Source organism: Chanos chanos, chromosome 13 (assembly GCF_902362185.1).
Source record: "Chanos chanos chromosome 13, fChaCha1.1, whole genome shotgun sequence".
Lineage (NCBI taxonomy): Eukaryota > Metazoa > Chordata > Actinopteri > Gonorynchiformes > Chanidae > Chanos > Chanos chanos.
Genome location: NC_044507.1, coordinates 4,597,501 through 4,625,000, shown reverse-complemented (window position 1 = coordinate 4,625,000; position 27,500 = coordinate 4,597,501). Strand labels below are relative to the sequence as shown.

The 27,500-nt window shown below is 43.9% G+C and overlaps 2 protein-coding genes across 2 annotated transcripts in view; one reads left to right on the top strand and one right to left on the bottom strand.

Moving 5' to 3' along the window:
- Positions 1-4,093: 4,093 nt before the first annotated feature.
- On the top strand, positions 4,094-7,412 carry svip (small VCP interacting protein). The gene is made up of 4 exons (XM_030790896.1): positions 4,094-4,562; positions 5,244-5,294; positions 6,781-6,894; positions 7,312-7,412. Exons 1-4 carry the CDS (start codon positions 4,500-4,502, stop codon positions 7,324-7,326), a joined length of 243 nt encoding a protein of 80 aa, XP_030646756.1. The 5' UTR covers positions 4,094-4,499; the 3' UTR covers positions 7,327-7,412.
- Positions 7,413-9,648: 2,236 nt separating this feature from the next.
- The window catches only part of gas2a (growth arrest-specific 2a), a 20,134-nt gene continuing 2,282 nt past the window's right edge, over positions 9,649-27,500 (bottom strand). Inside the window, exons 2-7 of the mRNA XM_030790177.1 lie at positions 26,768-26,892; positions 19,418-19,559; positions 17,186-17,249; positions 16,745-16,916; positions 15,949-16,056; positions 9,649-10,678 (exon numbers count right to left, since the gene is read on the bottom strand). Coding sequence (XP_030646037.1) covers positions 10,466-10,678; positions 15,949-16,056; positions 16,745-16,916; positions 17,186-17,249; positions 19,418-19,559; positions 26,768-26,892 — 824 coding nt within the window. The 3' untranslated portion in view covers positions 9,649-10,465. The remainder of the gene's footprint in view (positions 10,679-15,948; positions 16,057-16,744; positions 16,917-17,185; positions 17,250-19,417; positions 19,560-26,767; positions 26,893-27,500) is intronic.

Here is a 27,500-nt window from a genome sequence, read left to right as displayed (position 1 = left end):
TCTGGTTTTTGTATGGAAAAGCAGTTGCTGAAAACGTTGACATCAGCTAATTTAGATCTGAAAGCACATTATATAAGGCAAAAGCTAAACATCATAGCATGCATGGCTGAAAGAGTTTTTATAGAGATAAGGAAAAAGTCTGTTGTTTTGGGGGGGGGGGGGGTGATGTCTTGGTGAAATGTTTTTCTGCCATCTACAGAAAGGAAATATGATGTCACTGAGTGTCTTCAGGCCAAGTGGTGGCTGTCTGACTGTGTAGATGTATCACAATGTTTTTACACCTTTGCCCCTGTTGACCAAGCCCAGCACATAGACTAAACAGAAAGGCAATTTGAGAGAGAGAGAGAGCAAGAGAGAGAGAGAGAGAGAGAGAGGGAGGGAGAGGGAGAGAGAGAAAGAGAGGGAGAGAGAGAGAGAGAGAGTGAAGAGGGGGCAGGAAAAACCTGTCTCTCACCACTAAGATAAGCAGAGACTTCCTGAAAACCACTTGTTTGTCTAAACACCATCAATAAAGGGTAGAACAGGTACAAACTAATTCACCCCAAACATCAATATTCCTTCAACAAAAACTTGCCACTGACAACAACAACAGTTTCCAAATAGGACATGGAAAAACTGAAATCTGCTCTACAATTAATATACTCAAAGGCACATGCACAGGCAGTTTCAGATTCCTCAGTGTGTGTTTGTGTGTCTATGTGTGTGTGTGTGTGTGTGTGTGTGTGTGTGTGTGTGCGCGCGCGCGTGTGTGCATGTGTGCGTGTCTGTCTTTGTGCGTATGCACGTGTGCGTATGCATGTGTGCATGTGTGTGTGTGCGCGCGCGTACCTGTGTGATCAAATATATAAAATAATTACAAATAATATTACAATAAAATTATAAATAAATATTGCATCCTATATATATATATATTGTTTTATATACTTAATCACACACGTGCGCTCTCTCTCTCTCTCTCTCTCTCTCTCTCACACACGCACACAAAAGACAAACTCACACCCACTGGAGGATGAAATATATGCGCATATTCACTATCTGGCCTCGTGTCAAATTTAACAAAGTCAGTGGGGGAGTCGGGCCTATGTCACTTGAACGATTAGCTCTATAAAAATGACAGATCCTTTCGATTTGGCTGTGTTATTTCACACGTTTGCTATTCCGAGAGAAATAGAAGAGATGTTCTAATTTACTAACCACAGACTAATCCACAAAACATATACGTTATCTGTGAGTCATATCATCGTAGAGAGAGGAATCTCAGTCTGATGTGTGCGCGCGTATTACTGTGAGACATTACTCTAGATAATAATGCACGCTAATACATTTTACAAGGCGATAGCACATTAACTTAGGCTATTTGGAAATTTTTCCGACATTAGTGCTGATTCAATCAATATACTCAAAGCCCTTATACCAGGAAGAACTAGGAGTGTATCCAAAAACTTGGTTGACAGTGTTGGTTGCGGTTTCTGGTTCGATTGAGTCTTTGCGCATTTAATTAGCCAATAAACTCCGAAAAGAGTGTAAGAGTGTATAGTATATGAGTGTTTCTTCTTCGGAAAATTATCGATGTAAGATATATATTATAGTAAATACTGTAGTATATCGGACTCTGTCGATCAACCTGGCTATAGCTGCATTTTGTTTAATTGAAAAGTCAATAGGCTGACTGTTTGTTAGTGTGCCCTTTAGTTGCGGCAACTGATGCTGTCGCGCGCTCTTTAACTCGTCAGTCATACCGCAGCTGTGAAGAGTGACGAATTCTGATTCATGCACTAACGCATTCGATTCATTTACACATTTCTGTGAAAGGTGGAGGGCAACCGACAATGTGGAATACTTTAAATACACACAAATGACTGCGATCAACATACACAGTTGTTACAGTTTACTTCAAGAGAGGAACTTTATGTGTACAGGGTCCTTTAAACATACAATGAGTCGTGTTTAAATAAACATCACATAGCCTATACCAGTGACAATCTATTCTTCCCGTCTTCCATATAGAGCAGTTATATTATCACATGTACCACACTGCACTAGATCTCAAGTAGAATAGAACAGAATAGAATCGAATAGAATCGAATAGAATAGAATAGAATAGAATAGAATAGAATAGAATAGAATAGAATAGAACACTAAAACAGACCACATTGCCTACAGACATGAGCTAAGTTAACTGTGCAAATAGGCAAAAATATTGAATAGTTCGAAAAATGTAAAGGCTGGAGACTTGAGAGAGATCCATTACCAGAGCACTGTGGTCTTGAACCTGGCCAGAGTTGTAACTCCACTCCACTTGGATCACTGGGAAATTCTCTGGACCCGCGGGAATCCCTCGGCACCGTGCGACAATCCGACCGGTCTATGGAAATAGGCTGCAACTCCAGCTCCATAGCGGGTGATTCCTGCGCCTGCTCTGGCGAGTGGCTTACAGCGTTTCTGACATGATGAAATGGTACTACTCATTGCAAACTGCCAGCAGTAGCCCGAAGCCGCGGACACGCTGACGGTCTGTTTTCTGCCATTCTAACCGTGGCAGTTCAGGGTGGGGTTTCGTGTGTATTTAGCTCAAAGTTTTCTCCATCTATAGGCTAGAGAGGAAACGATGTTGGTCGCGATTTAAAGTTGCCACTTAAGGCTAAAGTGATTTCAGTCGCCTAATGCATCCCGCGAAGTGATCACGCGTCACTGCCTGACGGCGATCTCAATGTAAAGTTTGCTGATAGCGCCAAAACAAGTGCGAGCAGGTTACTATGTTTCAGGGATGGAGCACAACAGGCAAGTCTCTTGAAGGAAAAAGACGCTGTTTAAACCTTTCAGAATTTGTATTACGACCTGATTCGAGCTAATTGCGTAAATCCATCGACACAGTGATGAATGGAAACAATGCTTGATTGAAGCTGACGCGTCAAGTAACGGTTCAAATTGTGTCTGTCGGGCTGTTTAATTGTATTCATGTCTGTGTGTGTTTGTAATTTGCGTAATCCAAGTTTCCAAAGGGAAAGCCTCAAATAAATTAATAATTAAATTAACTTAATCTCCTTTAATTCCTTTCTACTCTGCCATTTTCCTATAGGACCTCACGCGTATTGTTCCAGTCATTTGGCGATGTATGTTCGCTGTGACGTTTTGACTACAGGTTATCAGAAGGGTGTAACAGCAAAATGTTAGTCTCATTTTGACAAATATAATTTATTGCAGATCGTTCTGTGATGGCACATGTGAAAGGGCTTGTTGCATTTCATCTCTGTAAATAATGCCTTGTTACAGCTGGGCAGCAGACATCTAATGTCACTGCTAATGTCTTCCCTAACATGCGGGTTGATGGCAGGCCTTTTTATGCCTCACATGTTTCGTAAATTCTTGTCACGTTGCATTTCTGTCGTTACAGACTGGCTATAGTAATCCCACTGACACCTGAATAAATAACTGTGGTCTATAATAATATAATATAATATAATATAATATAATATATTATATTGTATTATATTATATTATGTTATATTATATTATATTATATTATATTATATTATAAAAAGTCTCTAAATTTTGAATAATATCATTTTGATTTGACTTTGTTATAGACATGTAAAGCCCTTTGAGACATTAAATAGTGATACTGGGCTCTACATAAACTTGTATTATTATTATTACTATAGTTGGAGCGTATAGTTTTGACAACCAGATTGGCCAGATAGCCCGAAAAGACAATACTAAGACAATTTTCAGAGAGATGCGGTTTAAAAAAGGTTCTTTCGCCAACCAGGAAAAATTGACCACTGTCTATGTACCTATGCATGTATGTATGTATGTATGTGTATGTAGCCTATATGTGGCCTATGCATGTTTGTATGCATTTATTTGTTAGTTTGTTTTACCGGCATAAAAGTTTATCCCTTTGTGTATAAAAAGTGGGTAAACTGAAAGAATTACAAAACCTGATGTGACTGACCTAATAAGAGTTTAATAGGACAAGTAGTCTGAATATGGTTGTCAAATATTTTCAGTTGCTTAATTCTTCCATTCCTCCGCGTGTCGCTGTTGAGTTGTTACTGTGTCTTGGGTGTCTGCCTTTTGATTAACGGAACCTGTATCGTAACCGTCGGTGGCAATACAAATAAAAAGTGCTTAACACTGCTCACGTTTCGGAACTTCAAATAACTTTTTCCCGATGTCGCGTCGTTTGAACAAGAGGTTTGCTTAGGAGAATGTTTAATTAATATAGTTTGGTAGATAAAAACTGGTTGGCTTTAGTGGCATACCTAGGACAGGGCAGGCAACGTTAGCTGTAGTTGCTAGCTACATAGCGCACACAGCCAGAAACGTTAGTTTGCTTTTTCTATACAGACCTGCTGTCACCTAGCCTTTCCCCCCTACCGTAGTGCTAGCAAACGGTTTTAACGCAGGCTGAAGTTAGACTTGCTGTTTTGTGAATATTTTAACAACTTATTTACACGTCTGTCTTGGGACATTGAAAACATTGGGAATATCCCAGTATGGGGATGTGTTTGCCTTGTTTTGGTGGAGCTGCGGACGACGTTGTAGCTACCCCGGACCCAGTAAGTCATTTGAGAGTAAAAAAAACAACACTTATGTTTGATAAATATCCACTCTCTCAGCTGTCATATTGAAAACGCAAACCGTGGTACATGACTAAAAGAGAGATATGAAATGTTAATTAGGTGCGAGTTGTGTGTGTGTGTGTGTGTGTGTGTGTGTGTGTGGTTTTTTTCCACAATTGTCTTTAAAACTGCACTCGGCTAGTGACTGTAACGAAGAACAGCTTGTACATACACGCGACTATAAGTTACAACTGCTTAACCAGTACATCCCCTGGCCGTTCTTTTGGTCATCATATGCCCTCCATAACTGTTCTGGGTAACTAATCCTTAGCGAATTCAACCGCTCAGCACGGCTATTGCACTGTCTGAACGCGTAACGTTAATCTTGTAAGCGCAGATCTGTGCGGTTGTTCTGTCACCTTTATGGAGCACATCTTTTAAAGAGTACTTTTTCTTCCAGACCCTGGCGCTAGCACTGCTTGGTGTTTTTTTACCCTAACTATTAACTCAGTAAATTAATAAGAACCCTTTACCGTGCCTTTGGCCTAATTAGCTATCAGAGAGATCTGGGATCAGGTGAAGGTCTTGAGACGTGAAACAGAGCATGGTCGACAATAAGTGAGTTACTTTAACGGTCTAAAATGCTTTGTCATTGGCCCCATTCTGTCTGTTTTCCAGGAAACGAGAAGAAGGCAGTTAGCAGAAGCGGCTGAGAAGAGACAAAAAGAGGTGAGGTGTTTGGTGCATGTGTACACAGATCATCTCTAACACACAAAGTACGCTCACGCTGAAAGAGGGAATATTGAATTTAGCTACGGTTTTGGGCATCACTTGCTATTCCACAAACAGTCGTTTCTACGCCTGATTAGAATATTACGCATTGCCTTTCCGGTGAAACTCTCTGACCATCTGTCCCCGCCCATCACTCGTCTGATGCGATGAACGCTGTCGCTGTAAGATTGTGCTTTTGGTTTGGTATCTCACATCACTTTATCTGCCACACCCTTACCAAAGCTCTGTTCACATCCAAACACATCAGAGCCCCTTCATTCAGCCTGGCTCCACTAACGTCTGACCCAGCTCCGCCGCCATTAACTGTCTTGGGTGTGTCGGCAGTGGACGGAAGACAGGAATGTAATGATGCCTGATTGAGCCAGTCCAGCTGCTCTTGTCTTTTCCTTCTGGAACTTTCCCCAGTTTAACCTTCACTCCTCAGGAGAGAGACTGCTGCTGCTGCCACTTTTCTTTAATCTTAATGTTAGTGTCGCTTAGGACACACAGTGATTATTTGTTAGGGTTTCTTTGTTAGACTCTTTACTTTCCCATAGAGATTTACCCTCAGAAGCAAACTTGTGCCGCGTAGAGTTCGCCCAGCAGCACGGTAAGTGTACACATACCATTCCTGAAGAGTCTGATTTTTTTTTTTTTTCCCCTGCATCTTCTCTGTGTGCTCTGCGAAGGCAGCACACTTCCTCTGTAGAGAATCTTTCTCATCGCTTTGACTTTTTGCAGTGATGTCATAATAGCTGAAATGAACCCTTCTGTCCTGGGCTATTGTGATGTCATCAAGGCAGAGATAACAAGTTCTATCAAAAAAAAAAAAAATTGACATCATAATGACTGGGATGAGTCGAACATTCCATTTGTGACATCATAATGCGAGACAAAACCTTATAACATTCTGTATGAAGGAATGCCTCATTGTCACTGTTGTACAGAGTGGACTGAACTTTGATGTATTGTCATAGCACCATAAAGAATAAGATGTACTTTCACACTTTGGACTTTCACAGCTTTGCTGGCAGCACCTCTGTGCACAGAGTGCCACCTCTTTCCTGTAATGGAAAATGGAAAGAGACGTGCCGGGCATGCCTCAGGAGCCAGCACTGGGCTCGCAGCTGCCTGTGCCCTCACTCCATGGACTCGCTCACTCATCCTGTTACCATGCAGGAGTTTTCCACAACTGTGACTGCACATACGCTTTCTGTATTTCCGTTGTTTTCCCGTTTCAAAATCAAATGCCACTGGACCAACATAAGTCGGCCCACGCCCGTCAGGGTACGCGGTTCCTTGGGCTAATGCATAACCAAAATATGGGTTAGACAGTGGATGCAACAGAGAGTGTGAGCGTTAGAACATGTGGGTGCGGTATTCTGCACGTTCTGCAGCAGAATGATCCCTGCAGCTCTCTGACTGAGTCTGTCTCTCCTCACAGACCACCTACAGAGGCATCAAGAACCCTGAAGCAGTTGAAAGGAAGAAGAAGAAACAGGAGGAGATTGAGAAACAGGCAATGAGCACGTCGCCCTCTGGTGGCGGGGGGCTGAAGGTGAGTATCGCCGTCCGCGTTCCGCTGTCGTAGTTTCAGCCATCCTGGTTCCCATGGCTCCGGTCAGTCTATTTAAGATTTCTGTAACTCATTTCCTATGTGTGATGGGTAGCAGTCTGAACTGGACTAAGATTACACTATGTGGTATTTTGTTAATGACCATGTGGGTCGCAGATGGAGCTCAAAACACACAGCATCAATTATGTGTCTGATTGTGCCAGATGGAAGACACCACAGGCCCAAAGAAGCCCAGTTCCTATTTGATTGATGTCAAGACAAATTTACTTTGTATTACTTCACATACCTTTATCACCACTTTTTTTTTTTGTTTGTTTCGCCCTTTTAGCACAAACCGTGTCTGCAAAGACGCTGTTTATTTCAGATTAACATTGACTCTCTCTCTTTCTCTCTCTCCAGTGGCAGGTTGGCTAAAGGGGAGGCTGGAGAGAATAGTGATGGTGTGTGTCCATGTTTTGGCTCAGACGACATGAGCAGCGTTACCAGTTGACTCGAAAGAATCTTCCTTTTTTTGTTCTCTCTCTTTTTTTTTTTTTTTGTTCTTTTTTGAAGTGCAAGCTAGCCAGTGGCGTTAACATAGAGTTTTGGGGTTTTTTTGCCAAGCTTCAACAAGAAGTTCCAATGTGCCTGGCCTTTCTTGATTGGCCAGAGTGCATTGCAGGACCCGCCTTCTTCACCATGCCAAGTTGTACTAGCCAATGAATCTCTGGGATAGCTAAAGTTAGCAAATTAGCGACGAATGTTTAAAAATAATATATGTGTATATATATATATATATATATATATTCTTGCAGACACAACTCTAAGACATAAGCAATGTGCTTTAGCATTGCAGCGGTCACACTACACACGCTGCTTTTTTCGACAGGGTGGTTTCTCATTCGTACTTAACCAATATTTTCATGCTGGTTATTAAAAAAAAAAGGTATATTTTTGTCTGCTTTATGACAGCTGCACCATTTCTACATCCGTTATCCGTCATTTTTCACATACGTTTATACAAAAAAAAAAAAATCACTTTTTTGTAATGAATCCATAACATTTGACTGCTTGTTTTGGTGATTTCTATTGTAAACATTGTTCTCTGATTTCCATACGATTATGGAATAGGGTTTTTTTTTTAGTAGCTGGAGTGTTTTAGCGTGTTGTGTTACAGTGCAATATAATTTATTTGTGGCTGCCGGGGCTTTGAGCTGTAGAGAATGTGAATGTGTGATGTCGTGAGATTCGGGTTTTTGGCGCAGGATGCAGTGTACGGGCGTGACACACACCACGTCTCTGCTTCTCCACGGTCCCCTGTCCATCGTTTTCACTTTTCCTTTTTCAAAAAAAAAAAAAACGTTTTTAACTCTAAGTTCACAAGTTTGAAGTAGTTTGACTTTTTCAGTCAGTGAAATGAAGGTTGCCTGTGACCAGTCTGTCTGTCAGTCTGTCTGTCTGTTTGATGTTCTGGCTGTTTGCAGTATTAATGGTGTATCTGACAGACAGTAAGTACAGGCTCCAGTTTTCAGAGGGAGATGGATGTACTGTACAGAATGAGAGAAGATGTTTGTGTTTTAATGAAGGTTTGTCTTTAATGAAGGTTTCACGAAGATCAGTTAACACTTGCAAGATTTTGTCAGTGTACTTGACTCTCTTCCTCTCTGTCTGTCTCTCTCCATTCCTGTCTCACAACTCTTAACTCTACTGTAATCCCTGACCCTTAGAACAGGGGGATGGGTGTTACGCCAATATAATCTGTTAAAATAAATTAATTTTTAATCCTGGTCTAAGCGCTCGTTCTTATAACAGCACTTGGTTTGAGTGCGGAGAGTTGATTATTTGAGTTCAGAAGACTTGGTGAGAGTGTGCCAGCTGTTTTAGATCAATACACTAGCACTGGTGGTGACTAAACAGTTGCCTCCTCAGAAAAGTGTTCGATGACGCTTTATCCGGAAGTAAAGTGGATGGGATGTCACCACACTTGAGAGGGGTTCTGTCAACAGATTATAGGAGTTAGGCTAAGCTATGACAAACAAAACCACTCCTTTTGTAAACACCTATGCTACCAGCTGAATTTCAGGTGCATTCAAATAGTTATAAACCTCGCACCAGATGAAACAGTAGTACTAGTCTGTGGCAGCAGAGGGCGCTAAAGGGCTTTGTAACAGCTAAAACGGCAGACTGAAGTCAGACTTGCCTTTTTTTTAATGTCTTGAAGATGCAGGTTTTTGATTCAGTGACATCATAAATTTATATTTTTATTCAAATGTTTCTACTCAGTCTTATTTTGTGTATGTGTGTGTGTGTTCTGAGCACCAATTAGACCACATCAAAGCTACTTTAAAAATGTGAGTTTATATATTTGGTCTCAGATCAACCATACACACGCTGAATCATATCAATAGCCAATACTGTACATCTGATTTTTTTTCATCCTCAGTGTGAAAATACAAGAATTTCTCACATTACAATGATGAAAAAATACCTTGTTTCCACCTTCAGGAATGACATCACCAAACTAAGCGAGAAAAGCACTTTTAAACATTACAGTAAAGAGACGACAGGAGAAAAAAAAAAGAGAAGAAGATTTTTGCATAATGTTAATTTCCCACGCTAAATATATAACATCATAATCTACAAAATAGTTTGTATGTCACCGGTAACATTGCTAATATTGTTAGAAAGACGAAAAGTAAACCCATCAAGGGAAGAATTAAATCTTGAAGTCATCCAGCGATTTCACCCAATCCAGTTTAGAGAAATAAGAAATAATAAAAAAAAAAAAAAAAAAAAACAATTAGCAGAACAGCGTAACGTAAGTACTGACTGCAACGAAGGAACCTCCAGCCAACCGAAACCCTTTAGAAGTACGCAGGAAATAAAAACCTAACAAGGAACCTTTAAAAACAGAATCGCCCTTTTCTACGCTAAACATATACCAGTCATAACCCCAGGCTAAAAAAAACCACGATTGTCCACGAGTCTGTCCGCGCTCACGTACGTCTGAAAATTGTTCCCGAAGTACGACAAACCTCTGCCTCTAAACACCAATGACCATCACTGCAAAAGCCAGCCGTTATAAAAGCCACGACATCTTAGAGAACTACATCCTTAAGTCAAACAAACTGCGCTGTTTTTCTGCTTACTGAGTTACACTGTAACGATCATTAGCAATCATTAGCAACAGATTTCAGGTGGTTACAGACTACAAATCCCAGTTTGGATGCAAAAGCAAAGTTATTGTTGCAACGGCGCTGTGTCTTCTACACAACAGCAGTCTAATGCAGACAGAGAAACAGTAGAGCCTAGCCACTCAGACAGGTCACTCTTTGGCAAGACAGAGAGCTGAATCGGACAGGCATACAGAAATGGCAAAGGTTTCAGCTATGACGCATAGAACCCAGGATTTCAAACTCCACACCACAGAAAGCTATACCTAACTTCAACATTTTGATTAAAAAGAAACCAAACTCTCTCCCTCTGTCTCTCTCTCTCTCTCTCTCTCTCTCTCTCTCTCTCTCTCTCTCTCTCTCTCTTCTCGTCCCCCTCCCCTTGCTGTCTTTCCGTATCTTTACTTCTTGCTACTGCGGTAGTGGGCAGCCACAACCAGGTAGCTGTCCGGAGAAAGGTCTTTGATGTTGGGCGACTTGTTGGAGATGGGCGAGGTCTTGCCCTCCACACGGGAGATCTGGAGCATTCGACAGGGGTCGTGTTTTAACAGGTAACTCTCGAATGTCTCCCATCCCCCACCCACACGAACCATCACATGTTTGTTATGGAGCATCTGCAGAGAGAGAAAGAGAGAGAGAGGGAAGGAGAGAGAGGGAGAGAGAGAGAGAGAGAGAGAGAGAGAGAGGGAAGGAGAAAGAGAAAAAATTAGATGAGACAAAGATTTTTCTGTTTTGACAAAATCTTGACTAATTGCTTTGTACAAAATTCCAGGGCAGACAAACAACTGCACAGACAACAAATATAGGCCACATGAAAAAGAGAAACAGAGAAAGAGAGAGAGAGAGAGAGAGAGAGAGAGAAAGAGAGAGAGAGAAAGAGAGGGAGGGAGAGAGACAGAAACAGAGAGAGAGAAAGAGAGAGAGGGAGAGGGGGGAGATAAAGAGAGAGGGAGAGAGAGAGAAAGAGAGAGGGGGGAGAGAGAGAGAGAGAGGAGAGAAGGAGAAAAAGATGTGGCTGCTACCCAGACATCCCATGTAAACACAGACAGTCAAACTGCCTTTTAAATAATGCAAATCCAGTTTTCCAAACAATGCAAATATACAACAACCAAACCAATAACAATGAAGGATTCTTAACTTCAAAATTGGACACAGCAGTGATGAGATTAAGTGAAGGAAACACTTGTGATGAAAGTACCTTTCATCTTTTATTTCTTTTCTTTCTTTTTTCCCAAATCACTTCTCCCTATTTCCCCACCACTGACACATGTCAAGAGATAAAGAAGGCAAATAGCCCTCCTCCTCTCCACCTCCTCCATGTTCTTCAAAATCACTTTTCCTCCCCTCTCCTCCAACACCTCCCTTGTCGCACCCTCACACCTCTATATTGACTGTCAACTACTGTCTCTCTAATACCACGTTCCCCAGGCTCAGCTGCCATGGCAACGCCACCTCAGTCCGATAAAGAGCAGTGGGAAATTGGTTGTTGCCTACATTCCCCAGAGGCTTCTGCACAGCCGATCGTTTACATATTACAGCTCCACCCATCTCCTTCTAGACATACAGCCTACCCCATGTCTTTATTCTATCATTACTAATGTGTTACAACAGACCGGTCTACTGCCTTAAGTACTGCCAGCAGACTCTATCTGTGTATGTGTGTGTATGTGTGTGTGTGTGTGTGTGTGTGGGTGTGTGTGTGTGAGAGAGAGAGACAGAGAGAGAGAGAGAGAGAGAGAGAGAGAGAGAGAGAGAGGGGGAGAGAACATTTGTGTGTGGTCCTTATCTCAGGGTGTGATACAACCCCTCTGTGGAGGATTAACATGTCACACTTGACGTGATAGATTACATGATGTGTGCGTGTGTTTGTGTGTGTGTGTGTGTGCATGTATATTCTCTGACTGAACTTGAAACCTAATTTAGTGGAGAGCTTTGGTGCCGATTCTGACTGACAAAGCCCATTGAAAATAAACATGAATTAACAGATAAAGCTTTAGACAAGAGATCCCTAAATTCATCTCAATATTAATAATTAGGCACACAGCCCAAGCACTGAATTAGATATGTGCTACAGTAAAAAGTCAAGGCTGGTTCTAGCAGAGAGAAGTGCAGTGCATTCACAGGCAGCTGACTGCTCTAATAGAGCCATTGTTTGTGTGTGTAAATCACCCTCATTCCAATCTCTGTCTCCCTCGCCCAGCCAGCAGGCAGGACAGGACAATCAGTCACCGATCCGTCCCCTTAAACTTTCATGAGGGCTGTTAAATGACACGGTATCGCACAGAGAGTCCTAATCATCCAATTTAGCACGAAACCGTCTGACATCGCAAAATCTGCCCCCTACACACACACGCACACACACACACGCACACACACAATTTAAAATGTATGGCCGCAAAATGTCCTCTCTGAGGCCTTTTAAAAACAAATACTCCCAAATAAACAATAAACAAAAACAGAGGCACTGTGAAGGTTGAGAAAAAAGAGCGAGTCCCCCCCCCCCCCTCCTCACACTCTCTCTCTCTCTCTCTCTCTCTCTCCCTGTCCTCTGTGAGGTGGTGGTGTGTATCAGGCCTGAAGCAGAGTAATAACATCAAACATTTATAAGTCTCTTTAACAGGATCAATCCAGAAGGTTCTGTCAGGGCAAAGCTCCAATCAACAGCAGCCTGTGCCCCGCGGCTCCAGGGCCACACACCCTTAATGGGCTTGGGTTGGACACGAGCCTTCAATCATACCTTATGGTACAGAGGGGGTGCAAACAATAGAAGAGACCTCTGATACAAGGGCAAGGGCACACATGGGCAGAGACGCACACACACACACACACACACACACCCCTCTCATTGTAAAAATGCTGATTTAGATGTACAGTTCCGTTACAGTCAGTGCAGTTAGCTTTGATGGATGGACTGATATTTTTCTCCTTCATGTCTCCTGTTCTGTTCTCTGAAGGACAAAACACACCACTTACTGCCTGTTAATCACAGGCCCACTGTATGCTCCGAAAGTAATAGGGATGGTGAATTACCGTAAATGTCAAGAGACCAAGGCTGTTCTGTTCTTCTTTTCTGTTTTAATTAATAAATTGCTCCAGAGTGTCTGAGCGGAGAGGAGCAAAAATACCGCCTCACTTTTTGAGAACCCCTGACTTTTATCTCATTATGTAACAAACCTTGCGCTGGACCACTGCAGAAAAAGTCGAACATTTTCACATTTACTCTCCGGCTGACGTTTATAACCAGGCCGAATTACAGTCGGTGCCTTCTCTCTCAGAGTTGGCTTTGCCTTCGAGGAACATGGAGGTTAAACACCTTGTTAAGGGCCACATCACCTCCAAGGGGGGCGGGGGGGGGACCCTCAGGACTCCCTTTGCCACGTTCCCTTAAACACAACTGGTTTGTTGGGCTTGTTGGGAAGCTGAATACCAGTACGGTGGTGGCGAGTGTTATGAAAAATTCACTCTGCCAGTGGCTTCAGAGGACCTGAGCTGAGATCGTGACTGCTCCACACGCCACCGAGAGAAAGGAAGGCTTTTAATGAAATACCCAGAGTGAAGACCTCCACAGAACAAAACGCGCGAGACCCGAAATGAAAGAGAAGAAAGAGAGGGTCGGTGAAAAGAGCGTGTCACACACAAAGGGTGTGTGTGCTCGGAGAGGAGGCATCCGAGAGATGCCATGGTTGGAATGACTGTGTGAGTGATTTGTATGAAAGAGGCCAGGCTGACACGACACACTCTGTCAAAGACTCACAGACATACGGCCTTGGTTGCTGAGCAACACAATAAAGAGAATGAAGCAAAAGGAATCTTTGCACTGCAACAGGATAACAAAGAATTTCAATTAGAATTTTTCCCCTTATTGATATTTTTGTTGTTATCTGACAGGACATACAGTTCTTTTTTTTTTTTTTTCCCCAGAATTCTCCTCCAAGAGGCAGTCCACAGAAAGACATTATCACTGAAAAAGATTACTTTCAATGTTTTGCTTATTTTGACTTTAGAAAAGCTGACTTTTGTTTGGAATTTTCCTTCTGTTTAATAACCTGTTAACTTAGTTTATTCTTATGTCATGGAAGAGGTCTTTTTTCAGGACGAGACTGTAGCCTTCTGTCAAAAGCCAGTGTGCAGACTCAGTCAAGCAGCAACACTGGTGCAAATACCCTGAGCTTTCAGTAGGTGGCAGTAATAATACAAACTCAATAAGTGCATCTGTCAAAACTCATTCTAGTGTAGCAATGCAATTAAAAGCACACAGAGGCATGGGCATCCTCTCTCTCTCTCTCCCTCTCTCTCTCCCTCTCTCTCTCCCTCTCTCTCTCCAAACTAATCTAAACGACTGGTGAATGGAAATGATGAATTAGTGTAGTCGCAGCTCTAAATGAATGCAGTGCAATAACGGGACAGAACAATCACATTAACAGTGTCATTGATGAGGGCTGTACTCAAACAGACAGTTATCTGGGAGGCTCTGAGTAAGGCAGACACAAGCTATGGGTGCTGTCTTAGTGTCTGACTCTAATGAAACAGGCATCAACTGATAACTGCACTGTTACGATCATTCACAAACCAGTTATACTGTCTACGCTGTTCTGTGGTATCTATCAGACAAGCCAGGGGCTATAAAATGTTTGTCTGTGACATCTGAGTCTTACTGATGTTTTGCTAAAGTGAAAGCATTAAAAACATTCTCTGTTATTATAATAAATTAAGCCCAGGGTAGGATCTCTCCTCCAAAGCGCACATCTGTGTTTAAGGTCTTACTCTACAGTAAACGTGCACATGTACCACACACCAAAAGCCAACATTCATATCCTGTCTACTTGTACGCTTCCATCTCATTAAACATTTATAAACCTAAATCAACCTAATATTACACATGTCTGTCTCCACCTTCTAATTCTCAGTCTCATGTCTAGTGTACAGTTACAACACAGTGACAGTAACTTCCAGAGACACGCCACAGAAGAACAAACAGCCATTGTCTGTAGAATGTTCACCCCCTGAACATTCTGTCCCCCAAAGCTTCTAAAGCATCTTCATTCTAGAAAGTGTAAGGGCTGGTTGTGTGTTGCCAGGTAACAGAGTTCCCCTGGGTTTTTCAGAGCTAACTCAGTAATCCCTGTTTGTCAGTTTGCGGTGTGTTTTGTGGATGGGCGATATTATCTTGCCTCTGTTTTAGGTCAGGATGGAAACTTAGAGCCCAGTTCTCTTCCAGAAGATATACAGTGTCTTCTGTAGAAATCCTGGTGCGTTTGGCAAGCCTTTCAGAGTCAAGAGAATATTTTTAAAAGACCTCTATTTATTTAGCTGAGTGATTTTTACTTAGGGTGTGGTGTGGATTAGAGTGTTTTCTCTGGGCAAGAGCGTGAAGACAAGATTAGTTCCGTTCCATAATGAAGCTCAGTAGAACTACATACAGATCAAAGGAGTCAGAAAGATATGAAAATCTCTCTCATGAAAAAAGCTGCCAGTAATTAAGACTTAATTAAAAAGAATCTAAAAAAAACTGGCTAAAAAATGCATACAGTGCATTTAAAGCAAGTGTCTACATATGAACAACAAACTGATTCTCATCTAGCAGAATGAGTTAAGAACTGACTGCCTTCAGCTGAAGGTGATGTTTTGCTGTTGCTGTCTAAAGGTCATTGGACTTCTAATGTCTGGTTCTGGTTCTGAGTTGGACCCTAATGAAAAAGGCTCATGCTGTGCTCTGTGAGAGAGAGAGAGAGAGAGAGACAGAGAGAGAGAGACAGAGAGAGAGAGACAAAGGCAGAGAGAGACAGAGAGAGAGAGAGTGAGAGAGAGAGAGAGAGAGAGAGAGACAGAGAGAGAGAGAGAGAGAGAGAGAGAGGGAGAGAAGAAGAGTGGGACACGGACTGACCCTGATGAAGAGCATCTTCTCCCCGACCCGGTACCGTCCCTGGGACTGCCGCTCCACACAGAACTTATTCGGGCACTTGCAGGGCGGATCCTCGGCAATATGCTTCACCTGCAAACAAACACACGCGCGCACACACACACACACGCACACGCACACGCACACACGCACACACACACACACGCACACACACACACGCGCACACACACACACGCACACACACGCGCACACGCACACAACCACACAACCACACACAACCACACACAACCACACACACCACCACCACACACGCACACACACACGCACACAACCACACACACACACACTAGCTGTTAAACATCACAATGATCTTGCAGAACAAGTTTCTACCATTAACACACCTTTCAGATCAACTTTCAGTCCTGAAACGTATGGCGTTTTGCAAATATACGCGCTACAGTGAAATGTATGACTTTAAAGGGAGATGAAAGAATTCAATACATGTAATATTAAATGTAATAATAGTAATAAAGTGCTCAGAGCACTGTGAGACTGTCGCTGGCGTTACTCTGTTCTGCTTGTTACAGTCCAGCTTTTGGAACGATCATGAAGAGATATGGATGATCCAAAGGAAATGGACCAAAAGCTAAGCCTATAAGCTTTTTTTTACTGTGCCGATAGCAGTCCTTCGGCGATATTTAAGGTGAAATGGCTGAAGCAGGCCTTTTGTAACTGCAGCCACAGCAGTGAACTGGTCACAGCACAGAGGTAAAATCACAGTGGAGATAAAGTGATGGAGCACAGATGTATTCAGACTCACGGCATCATCCAACAGTTTGCCTGTGCTCCTCTTGCTGGAGGTGCATTTGGTCGGAGTGATGGGAGAAACAGGGGAGGGAGAGGAGGCAGGCGATGGTGGAGGTAACGGGGCCTCCTCCTCCTGTTCAATCTCTTTCTCCAACTTTATCAGCCCTGGAGGCTCCACCTTATACCTGACGACAGATCAGATTTGGTTTAAATCAGGTTTACATTTGGTTTAAACACGTTTATGAGATGAGTACATTCACATGAAAAATGAAAACACAGCTGAATGGTTGGTTGAACGTACTTCACTCTGACTAATGCTACTTTAGAACCAAAGACAAAAAAAAAGGAGGAGACAAGAAAAGAAAAGGAGGAACGGGGATTAGAGGCACGTTTGAAGAGAGTCAGAGGAGCGTGGTGGTAACTCCATGGCAGAGGAGAAAGAGAACTGGATTACCTGGCTGCGATTCTCCCCAGCTCCAGTAGACACAGGCACACCTCCCGCGGCTGTCTGTGTAAAACTGGGAGGAACACACACACACACACAAAAGATGTCATTTCACCCTCTGCATCTAAAAGAAGCACGCTGCATGTTAGAATGGATGGGCAAGCCATGTTCACACAGACACACTAATATTACAAGTGACCAGAGTGTCAGCATGAGGAACCAGTCCACATAAAACACACACACACACACACACAAAATGTTGATTGAAATTCTGCTCCATGTCTCTGATCAATGAGCACACATGTGAGATGTTGTAAATGCCAAAGCCAACAGTGAGCAGCCAATCGAATGGGACACTTCTATTTACACATGAAGTTTACAGTGACAGACAGCTAAGGCGCTGATGGTGCTACGTGAGAATCTAGGCCTTTCTGGTATTGATGGGCGGCATTTAAGTGTCAGGTGAGCCAAAAATGATCCAAACGGTCAGGGCTCACAACAGCTTTACGTTTCTCTGAGCTGCACAACAGACAACAAACTACCTTTCCCATGGTGCAGTGCAATGGGGTAAGACAAATGATCTGGTGACACACGGCACAGCATGCAGTGAAAAACAAACATTAAGTGTTCCAGTCTTAACAACAACACATCCCACCTCTTCAGTCTGTCATTTCTCATTTCTCACCGGCCGATACAGGAGGAAAAAAAAAAGAAAACAGAGGTATGAGAGGGACGTGAGAGGCATGACAAAATATTAATCCCAAGCAAGTTTCTCGTTCGTGTCACCTGTCTGATCAAGCTGTGTAAACTGCCATTGTTAAAGTGATCACTGATATCATGCTATATAATCTCTAATAGAAACTCATACTGTCATACACACACACACACAGACACACACACACAAAGCTTTCACTGTGTAACTGCGCTGAAGAAAAGAACAGGGATTCTCTCTGCATTCAGAGGAATCAGTTCCACTGGCCTGTCCTACTTTCTCACAGTTCTTTCTCTCTCTCGCTCTCTCTCTCTCTCTCTCTCTTCTCTCTCTCTCTCTCAACCCCTCTCTCCAGCTGTCACGAGGAATATGGTGGAAACCAAGCTAAGTACAGCACTATCGCACTGGTGATGAAGTCCAAATATGAATGCGATCAATAGAAGACAGTGAGTGCGTGTGTGTGTGCATGAGAGATACAGAGCAAGAAAAAGAGAGGGGCCATTCATAATCAGAGGGAAAGCAGAGAGGAGAGGAAACACTTTTCTTTCTCTCAGTCTACCAATCCCTCCATCCATCTCCAGCATTCAGAAAATATGCCTCACAGGTCCCTGAGTAAAAACAGAGAGAGAGAGAGAGAGAGAGAGAGAGCGAAAGAGAGAGAGAACGCAGGTCCCTGAGTAGAAACAGAGAGAGAGAGAGAGAGAGAGAGAGAGAAAGAGAGAAAGAGAGAGACAAACAAGGACTTCCTCTGTACCATGACCAAGCACAAATCGACTCTCCTGAACTCTAGTCTGCCATTCGTTCTACTCCTCCTTTCTCCTCCCTTCCCCCATCCCTCCATTCTCTGGCTCCGAGAGCAGCATCACGGTCCAAACCACATTTAAGAAAAATTCTTGAGGATTTTTATTTTGAAATCCTTTACGCTCTCCCAGATCTTCAGCAAGTCGGCGGGCCAGAGTCTACAGAGAGTGCCAGCCTTAATTAAAACCCGTGTAATCTGAGGCCCGGCGGCGAACGCCTAACGTCTCCCAATCCGATTTACAGACAGCGCCTGATATTGACCGACAGGAGCGGCAGTGTCTCTCTCACTCTCATTCCTCCTCAAGAGTCGGAAAAAGAGAAAAACAATGTGAGTCTGCTGACCCGGAGACAGACAGACAGACAGACAGGCAGACAGACAGACAGACAGGGAGAGAAAGATTTACTGATAGTGGCTACGGTATAATCAAAATGGAGCTTTGATAACACATGTCGGAGGCTGCAGCAATGTCTCCTGACATATTAACCAATTACAAAAAAAAAAAAAAAAATACAGAAAACTCAATAACAGGAACTTCGAGGCTGTGACCACACTAAGCACATTCTGGAATCTTCTTTTCTTTCACACAAATAAAAATAACGAATAAAAATCAACTGAATTTAGTCACAGCGTCGGCATGTGACAGTACATCTCTGTTTAGTGCCCTGATAACTCATTCTGTGAATATTATAGATGAATACTGATGAGAAGGAGGGATCATAAAACTCACCAAGATCTTCCGACTCAAACAGGCACGTTTCACCGACGCCCACCTCACGGCACCAGGACAGGAAATTAGCCGTGTTATCCCGGGCGAAGAAGGAACCCGACGGAGCACTTACCCGACAGGGGATCCGCCGGCTGGGGATTGGCTGGAACACAAGGTGATTTTTGTATCAATCAATACGTCAGCCGATCAGTGACAGCGATGAATACTTAAACCTGAGCGAGGAACTGTGTGTCACCGCACAGTTCACAGACAATAACTGAACATGAATTAATCAGCATCTCAGAAAACCTTCTTAGGAAATCTGAGTCTTACAGGTTCTCTCAGGTTCAGCTGATACCGCAGCCAAGCTCCAAAAACTCTGTCTGTCACTAAAGCAGCTGATATCAGAATTTCTCCATCTGTCATACTGTTTAGTGTCAACTGAGGGAATGGCATTTGTATCCGATGCAAACTAACCTATGTTATGAAGGATCCAATCCAATGCTACTCTGCGTACAGTATGAGAGGAAGAGTGTAGCTTGGTGTTGATGATGTAATAATGGTAGCATTATGAGGTCACAGGACAACTGTGACATAATGAGGTGTATCCTGAGCTAGGAGTAAACCAAAGCAGCAGATCAGAGTGTGTGTGTGTGTGTGTGTTGGCGTAATCTAAGTCTGTCTGATTTATGAGAGGGAGGGAAGGGCAATTCTCCAGTACAATGGATACATTTTTCTCTTTACACAGAAAAAAAAAAAACGGGAAAGACTCAAAGATCCCTCGAGGGGCCTCTACCAAATTTTTCCCCTCAGCCGAAAAAGAGTACGGTTGCATTTGTATGTGTCTGAGTGTGAGTGTGTCTGTGTGTGTGTGTGTGTGTGTGTGTGTGTGTCTCCTTCTCTGTATGGTGAAACACACGTCATCCTGTAACTCTCTCACTGCGTGAACACTGGTCTTTCCCTCATTTGACACAGCTCTTGTTTTACACACACACACACACACACACCACATGCTACTTTCTGTCTAATATGAGCGATGGACAGAGCAATGGATGGATGAAATGATGAAAAAAGAGCAGTTATACAGTCAAACTGCCAGGAAAGATGGATTGAGTGACACTCAGGAGTGGTAGATTAATGCAGAACTCAGAATATGTGTGTGTGTGTGTGTGTGTGTGTGTGAACCCACAGAGAGAGGCAGGGTGAAGTCATGGTGGAAGAATGCGGCCTTTAGAGGGAGAATTTCTCCCTCATTTTTCCAGAACTCTCTTTGGCTCTACCGCTGCATTCTTAGCTCCACCTGCGAGCGCAGCTCGCTGTGGAGCAGCTCTCGCTCTCCGGAGTCGTTACAGGTGAGGCTGACACGGGCAGATTAACGAGATGGCGAGGGTGGGATTCGAATCTCTGCTGCATCGTTGCATACAAAAACAAACAAGTGCATTAACCCACTGGACTAGCAAAACACCTCCCTTATGTGTGTGACTCTCTGATTTTGAAGTGTGGAAGACTGGTATGTCGACTAACATCCACTAGGTTTACTGACAGAACCTCAGTGTATGAATGCGCACACACACACGCGCGCTTGTCTTTACATTCAAGGGCAATAATGTAAATGTCCATGATTGCATACACACTGTGAACAGTGAATTTGTCTCTGCATTTAACCCATCTAACACACCAGTAGTGAACACACACAGGAGCAGTGGGGAGGATTAGGGTTAAGTGCTGTGGATGTCAGGCCTGGGAATCGAACCAGCAACCCTCTAGTCACAAGCCCGGTTCTCTACCCTTTAGACCACGGTTGCCCATGACCACACCAAAAGAGACATTTTCACACTTTTGTTTTAATACTAACAGCACTGTCTTTTTTTTTAAATGTTTTTTTTCAAGCGTGGAGCAGGAAATGTGCCCACCAGGTGCCCTCTGGTCAAATGGCCATGTCGTCTTGGAGACGTTTGGCCACGACAATGCCACGTGAACTCTTCTCTCTCTCCACACACACACACACACACACACACACACACACACACACGCACACACACACACGCACACACTCGCACCTCTATGCCCCTACATATGCATGCACATGGACCCAGTGTTGCTTAACACGCATGCATACACACACACACACACACACACACACACACACACTACACACAAACACACACACACACACACGCACACATACACACACTCGCACCTCTATGCCCCTACATATGCATGCACATGGACCCAGTGTTGCTTAACACGCATGCATACACACACACACACACACACTACACACAAACCTAATACCGCTCCCCCCTGAATCTCTGTCGGCTCAGGCACAGAGAGACCACAGAGAATGAATGAAGTCTCTATGTGTATGTATAAATGTAAAGTCTTGGTGATAAGGCATAACTCCTTTAGGGCCTGAGGGTAAATGAAACAGTGTGTCATGGGCACATGAACGTGTCATTCCATATGAAACACAGTGGGACTGAAAGCATGGGAAGTGGTGTAGGGGAGAGCTGAGAATAGTCTAATGGCCTGATGACAGTTTTATTGAGGACAGAGTGTGACTGACAGATTGTGTTAGAAGAGCGGAGAGCATATATCCTGTGACTTTGCCTATAAAATATCGGTTTCTGTTCAATCTTCATCCGATCCCATCATGAGAGAAAAACAGATACTGATTTACAGATATATATCAGAACTCCTTGACCCCAGGATAAAAAACATTAAAAAAAAACACATCAAAACAGCTTCACTCCATGTCATCGTCACTATTCTCTCTCCTCCCTCTTATCTGTTTTTCTCATAAAAACAGATCTCTCTCTCTCACACACACACACACACACACACACACAGACAAGCACATGAGACACCCCTTTCCTTTGGCCAACTCCCATATTTTCACATCTAACACAACTTCTCTCTGTCTCTCTCTCTCTCTCTGTCTCTCTCTCTCTCTCTGTCTCTCTCTCACTCTCTGTCTCTCTCTCACTCTCTGTCTCTCTCTCACTCTCTGTCTCTCACTCTCTTTCACACATTTTCACCATCTCACAGTACTCAACTCACTCTCTGTCTCTCTCTCTCTCTCTGTCTCTCACTCTCTGTCTCTGTCTCTCTCTCTGTCTCTGTCTCTCTCTCTCTCTCTCTGTCTCTCACTCTCTGTCTCTGTCTCTCTCTCTGTCTCTGTCTCTCTCCCTCTGTCTCTGTCTCTCTCCCTCTGTCTCTGTCTCTCTCTCTCTCTCTGTCTCTCTCTCTGTCTCTCTCTCTCTCACTCTCTGTCTCTCTCTCTCTGTGTCTCTCTCTCTCTCTGTCTCTCTCCCTCTGTCTCTCTCTCTCTCTTTCTGTCTCTCTCTCGCCACCCCGCTCCCTTTTTCTTTGAGGGCTTGGGTTGAATAGATATGTTTTTATCTGTGTCTCTCTCTCTCTCTCTGTGTATCTCCCCACTTCCCTTCCTGAGGCATGCACGTGGTGTGTGTGATCAATAGACTCCTGTATCTCATCTCTCATCCTCTCTCTTCTCAAGGGGGTCGTGACCTCTCCATTTCCACACATCTGTGCCGCTCCTCTCGTAGCACAGCCAGAAAGCCCAGCATGCATCAGGGGTCCGCCGCTCTCATACCAATCTACACAAACACTACAACACTCAGAGCTCCCGAGTGAAAAAATAAAACCTCCACTGAAGCACACCAGCAGTATTTCAATCCCAGCCAGTCAAACACATTACCAACAATCCCATTCGCCATTTGACTTTCAAATCAAGCACCATCAAAACTGTATGTTATCCAACAGTCATAAATTGGAAAGGAAAACACTGGAAAACACTGAATAACACACACACACACACAAACACTCACTCTTAGATGTGATTTCTTAATAGTTTAAAGTAAACAATGGGCTGCACTGAGGTTAGTGGGGGTTAATCATGGATTCAGGAATATTATCAGAGCTATATGCCCCATTAACCTCACAACCATCTAGCACAAGAGTATATTTTACCTTAACATATGTGCATGACATATGTACAGGAACAATGGCATACACTTGGTCAACAGATCCACGCATTCACGATGGGATATAGCCAGAATAGGGAGGTTTGGCCGTAGTTTCTGAGTGGTACCAATAGAGGAGTAAAGTCATCTCGTAAAGTCATAAGTCAGGGTCTTTCCAACACAGCCCTCTGAATGAAAGAATAAAGAACCCATTATTGTAGCTGGGGGAAAAAAAGCTGGGCCGCAGCCAACGCAAGCAGAAGTATTTTGCTTAATTTACCACCAAAACTCCGCCGCTAATGCCTTTCCCGTGTGCGATAGCTCTGGGTAAACGTCACCAATGCCTCGTTATGGCACGCAGAAAAAAACAACAACCGCGAAAGCAGCGTTTCACTTACCTCCGAGCTCTCGTGACGGAGCGGGAAATGGCGTGTAGTAACATGGGCCAAAATTTAAAACTTTGTGAGAGAAGAATATCGAACAGCAGACAGACTGACATCCATCCAGCTGCCGCAGTAACTAGAAACAGATACCTCTGGGACCAGTCCAGTATGCATGCAAACGAAACGTAAAGCACGCAAAACCTGGGCGACCGTCCTGCAGTCCTTTAAAATACCGCTAAGTGAAAATTCACTCACACTGAGACTTGACATAGTGAATTCTTAAAAGTTGAGGGTTCTCAGTTCTCACTCGAGATTCTCACGCACGACTCGAACTTTCGGGCGAATAGTTTTACGATTATCATAGAGCGTTTGAATGGACATCCAAATGACGTGCGCACACATCTCGAGCCACGACACACGGTACAGTGAAACATTGAACTAGTTCTCATGTAGTCAACATAAGCATGGATACATACATAGATGGACAGACAGACAGACAGCCAGACAGGTAGATAGATAGATAGATAGATAGATAGACAGATAGATAGATATTCACTCACTCATTATCTAAGCCGCTTAACCCAATTAGGGTAGTAGAGGGTGCTGCATTCCCAGCATTCATTGGGTGAAGATAGATAGATAGATAGATAGATAGATAGATAGATAGATAGATAGATAGATAGATAGATAGATAGATTTTAAAAATATTATTCTTATCATGTTGTTGTCTGCTGACCAGACCAACAGTCAGTGTATATTCATTCCTCTTTCACATGACTGGGCTGCGCTGGTTTCGCTCTAAGTGGTAAGATCACCCTTGGGGGTTTGCCCCCCCCCCCCCCACGCATTACCCCCCCCCCCCCCCCCCCCCCCCCAAGGTTAAAAAGAATAACAAAAACAGTGGTGAGATCATCTGTCTGCCGGCCTGGTGTTTTGTCTGCGCCTCAGATTCCTCCACGACTGAAGATGTGCAAATAATGAACACAATCCGAGGAGATATTCGGTTTCCATAGCAATTTCCTGATTCTCCATGCAGGGACTCATTTTAAAGGAGACTTTCAAGGTCATTGATTGCTTGCATTATTCTCAAGCAGACGCATTCCAGTCTCTCAACGTTCCACATGTAAGTTTTTGAAAGGGAAAGTTTTTTTCACAGGGTTTATTAAACGTGGCATCGGACTTAACCACAGAAATGTGAAGTTTAAATTATGCACACATGTGATTATAGCGATGTTTTAATGTTAATAAGTGATTGAGTGAGAAGTCAGGGTACCTTAAAACTAAACCCACAGCAAAACTATCTCACCTCGTCTTTTCTCCTGTACTCTCTCAGATGACTGCAGTCCCCCAATACTACAAGCCTCATCTGACCCCATTAACCCAGTAGTGCCTAACCAGTAGTGCCTAACCAGTAGTGCCTAACCAGAGAACAGAGGGTGTGTGTGGTGTGTGGGGTAACCAACGCATGGAGAGTGTGTGTGGTGCATATGATAACTAATGTACGGAATGTGTGTGTTTGGTGTGTCTGGTGACTGGTGTGTGTGGTATGTGTGGTAACTGGTGTGTGTGTGGTAACTGGTGTGTGTGTGTAACTGGTGTGTGTGGTGACTGGTGTGTGTGTGGTAACTGGTGTGTGTGTGTGGTAATTGGTGTGTGTGGTGTGTATGATAACTGGTGTGTGTGTGGTAACTGGTGTGTGTGGTGTGTATGATAACTGGTGTGTGTGTGGTAACTGGTGTGTGTGGTGACTGGTGTGTGTGGTGTGTTTGATAACTGGTGTGTGTGTGGTAACTGGTGTGTGTGGTGACTGGTGTGTGTGGTAACTGGTGTGTGTGGTGTGCATGGTAACTTCTGTGTGGTGTGTATGTGGTGTGTATGATAACTGGTGTGTGTGGTGTGTACAGTAACTCATGTGTGTGGTGTGAATGGTAACTGGTCTCTGTGGTGTATGTGTGGTGTGTATGGTAACTGGTCTCTGTGGTGTGTGTGTGGTGTGTATGGTAACTGTTGTGTGATGTGCATGGTAACTGGTGTGTGGTGTGCATGATAACTGGTGTGTGTGTGTGTGTGTGTGTGTGTGTGTGTGTGGTGTGAATGGTAACTGGTCTCTGTGGTGTGTATTGTGTGTGGTGTGCATAGTAACTGGTGTGTGCAGTGTGTATGGTCACAGGTGTGTGTGTGGTAACTGGTGTGTGTGTGGTGACTGGTGTGTGTGGTGTGTATGATAACTGGTGTGTGTGTGGTAACTGGTGTGTGTGGTGTGCATGGTAACTGTTGTGTGGTGTGTGTGTGGTGTGTGTGGTAACTGGTGTGTGTTCTGTAACAGGCATGTGTGGTAACTGGTGTGTGTGTGGTAACAGGCGTGTGTGGTGTGTATGGTAACTGGTGTGTGTGTGGTAACTGGTGTGTGTGGTGACTGGTGTGTGTGTGTGTGTGTGGTAACAGGCGTGTGTGATAACTGGTGTGTGTGGTGTGTATGGTAACTGGTGTGCGTGTGGTAACTGGTGTGCGTGTGGTAACTGGTGTGCGTGTGGTAACTGGTGTGTGTGGTAACTGGTGTGTGTGTGTGTGTGTGTGTGTGGTAACAGGCGTGCGTGATAACTGGTGTGTGTGGTGTGTATGGCAACTGGTGTGTGTGTGGTAACTGGGGTGTGTGTGGTAACAGGCGTGTGTGGTAATTGGTGTGTGTGGTAATTGGTGTGTGTGGTGTGTGTGGTAGCTGGTGTGTGTGTGGTGACTGGTGTGTGTGGTGTGTATGGTAACTGGTGTGTGTGTGGTGACTGGTGTGTGTGTGGTGACTGGTGTGTGTGGTAATTGGTGTGTGTGGTAATTGGTGTGTGTGGTGTGTGTGGTAGCTGGTGTGTGTGTGTGGTAACTGGTGTGTGTGGTGACTGGTGTGTGTGTGTGGTAACTGGTGTGTGTGTGGTGACTGGTGTGTGCGTGGTGACTGGTGTGTGTGGTGTGTATGGTAACTGGTTTGTGCTGGTTGATGTGGTTGTCAGTACCTTGCCCAGTGCAGGCACCTCTCCATTACTCTGTCTGAATTTCTCCTGCAGTGTTTCAGCCAGCTGACACAACAGGACTCCGTTATCCAGCCTCTCCATGAATGTTTCTGCAGTGATCTCCACACCTGAGGGGGGAAAGACAGAGAGAGAGAGAGAGACAGAGAGAGAGAGAGAGATTATGGACCGTGAGAGAAACTGAAAAAAAAACCCTCCAGTATTTTTGCATTTTATATCAGTGCAACCAAAAAAATTACGGTAGTCTGTTCGGCTTTGGGGGACTTTTGGGGCCATTGTGTGCTGGTGGAAGACTTTTGGGGCTGTTGTGTGCTGGTGGAAGACTTTTGGGGCTGTTGCGTGCTGTTGGGAACAGTAGGACGCTGATCAGATTTTCAGGGGACAAACTGGATCGCCCAGGAGACAGGTCCACTTCTCCCAGTGATGTGGGACAGAGCTCTGATCACTGACAAACACATGCTCCAATGGAAAGCAACAGGAACGCACATTAACAGAAAAGAAAAAGGGAAGCAGCTGATTTTTCCATTCATTTGGTTTTTTGGGGGTTTTTTTGGGGGGTTTTTTTGCTTGTTTATTTGTTCTTTGTTTTGTTTTTCACTGTGACAGCTGATACTCTCTGACGGTCACGTGAGCTAGCGTGAAGCGGACCGGGGTCCAGGCGACCATTCTTTCTCAGTTAGATCACTCTGAAACAGGAGGAGGTGCTGGTGGAGGGGAG

Bases quoted from the DNA above. Each gene is read 5' to 3' on its own strand.
- svip (XM_030790896.1), top strand. From the start codon at position 4,500: ATGGGGATGTGTTTGCCTTGTTTTGGTGGAGCTGCGGACGACGTTGTA. The intron at 4,563-5,243 runs GTAAGTCATTTG...TCTGTTTTCCAG, and splicing joins TTGTAGCTACCCCGGACCCA to GAAACGAGAAGAAGGCAGTT. The intron at 5,295-6,780 runs GTGAGGTGTTTG...CTCTCCTCACAG, and splicing joins CTGAGAAGAGACAAAAAGAG to ACCACCTACAGAGGCATCAA.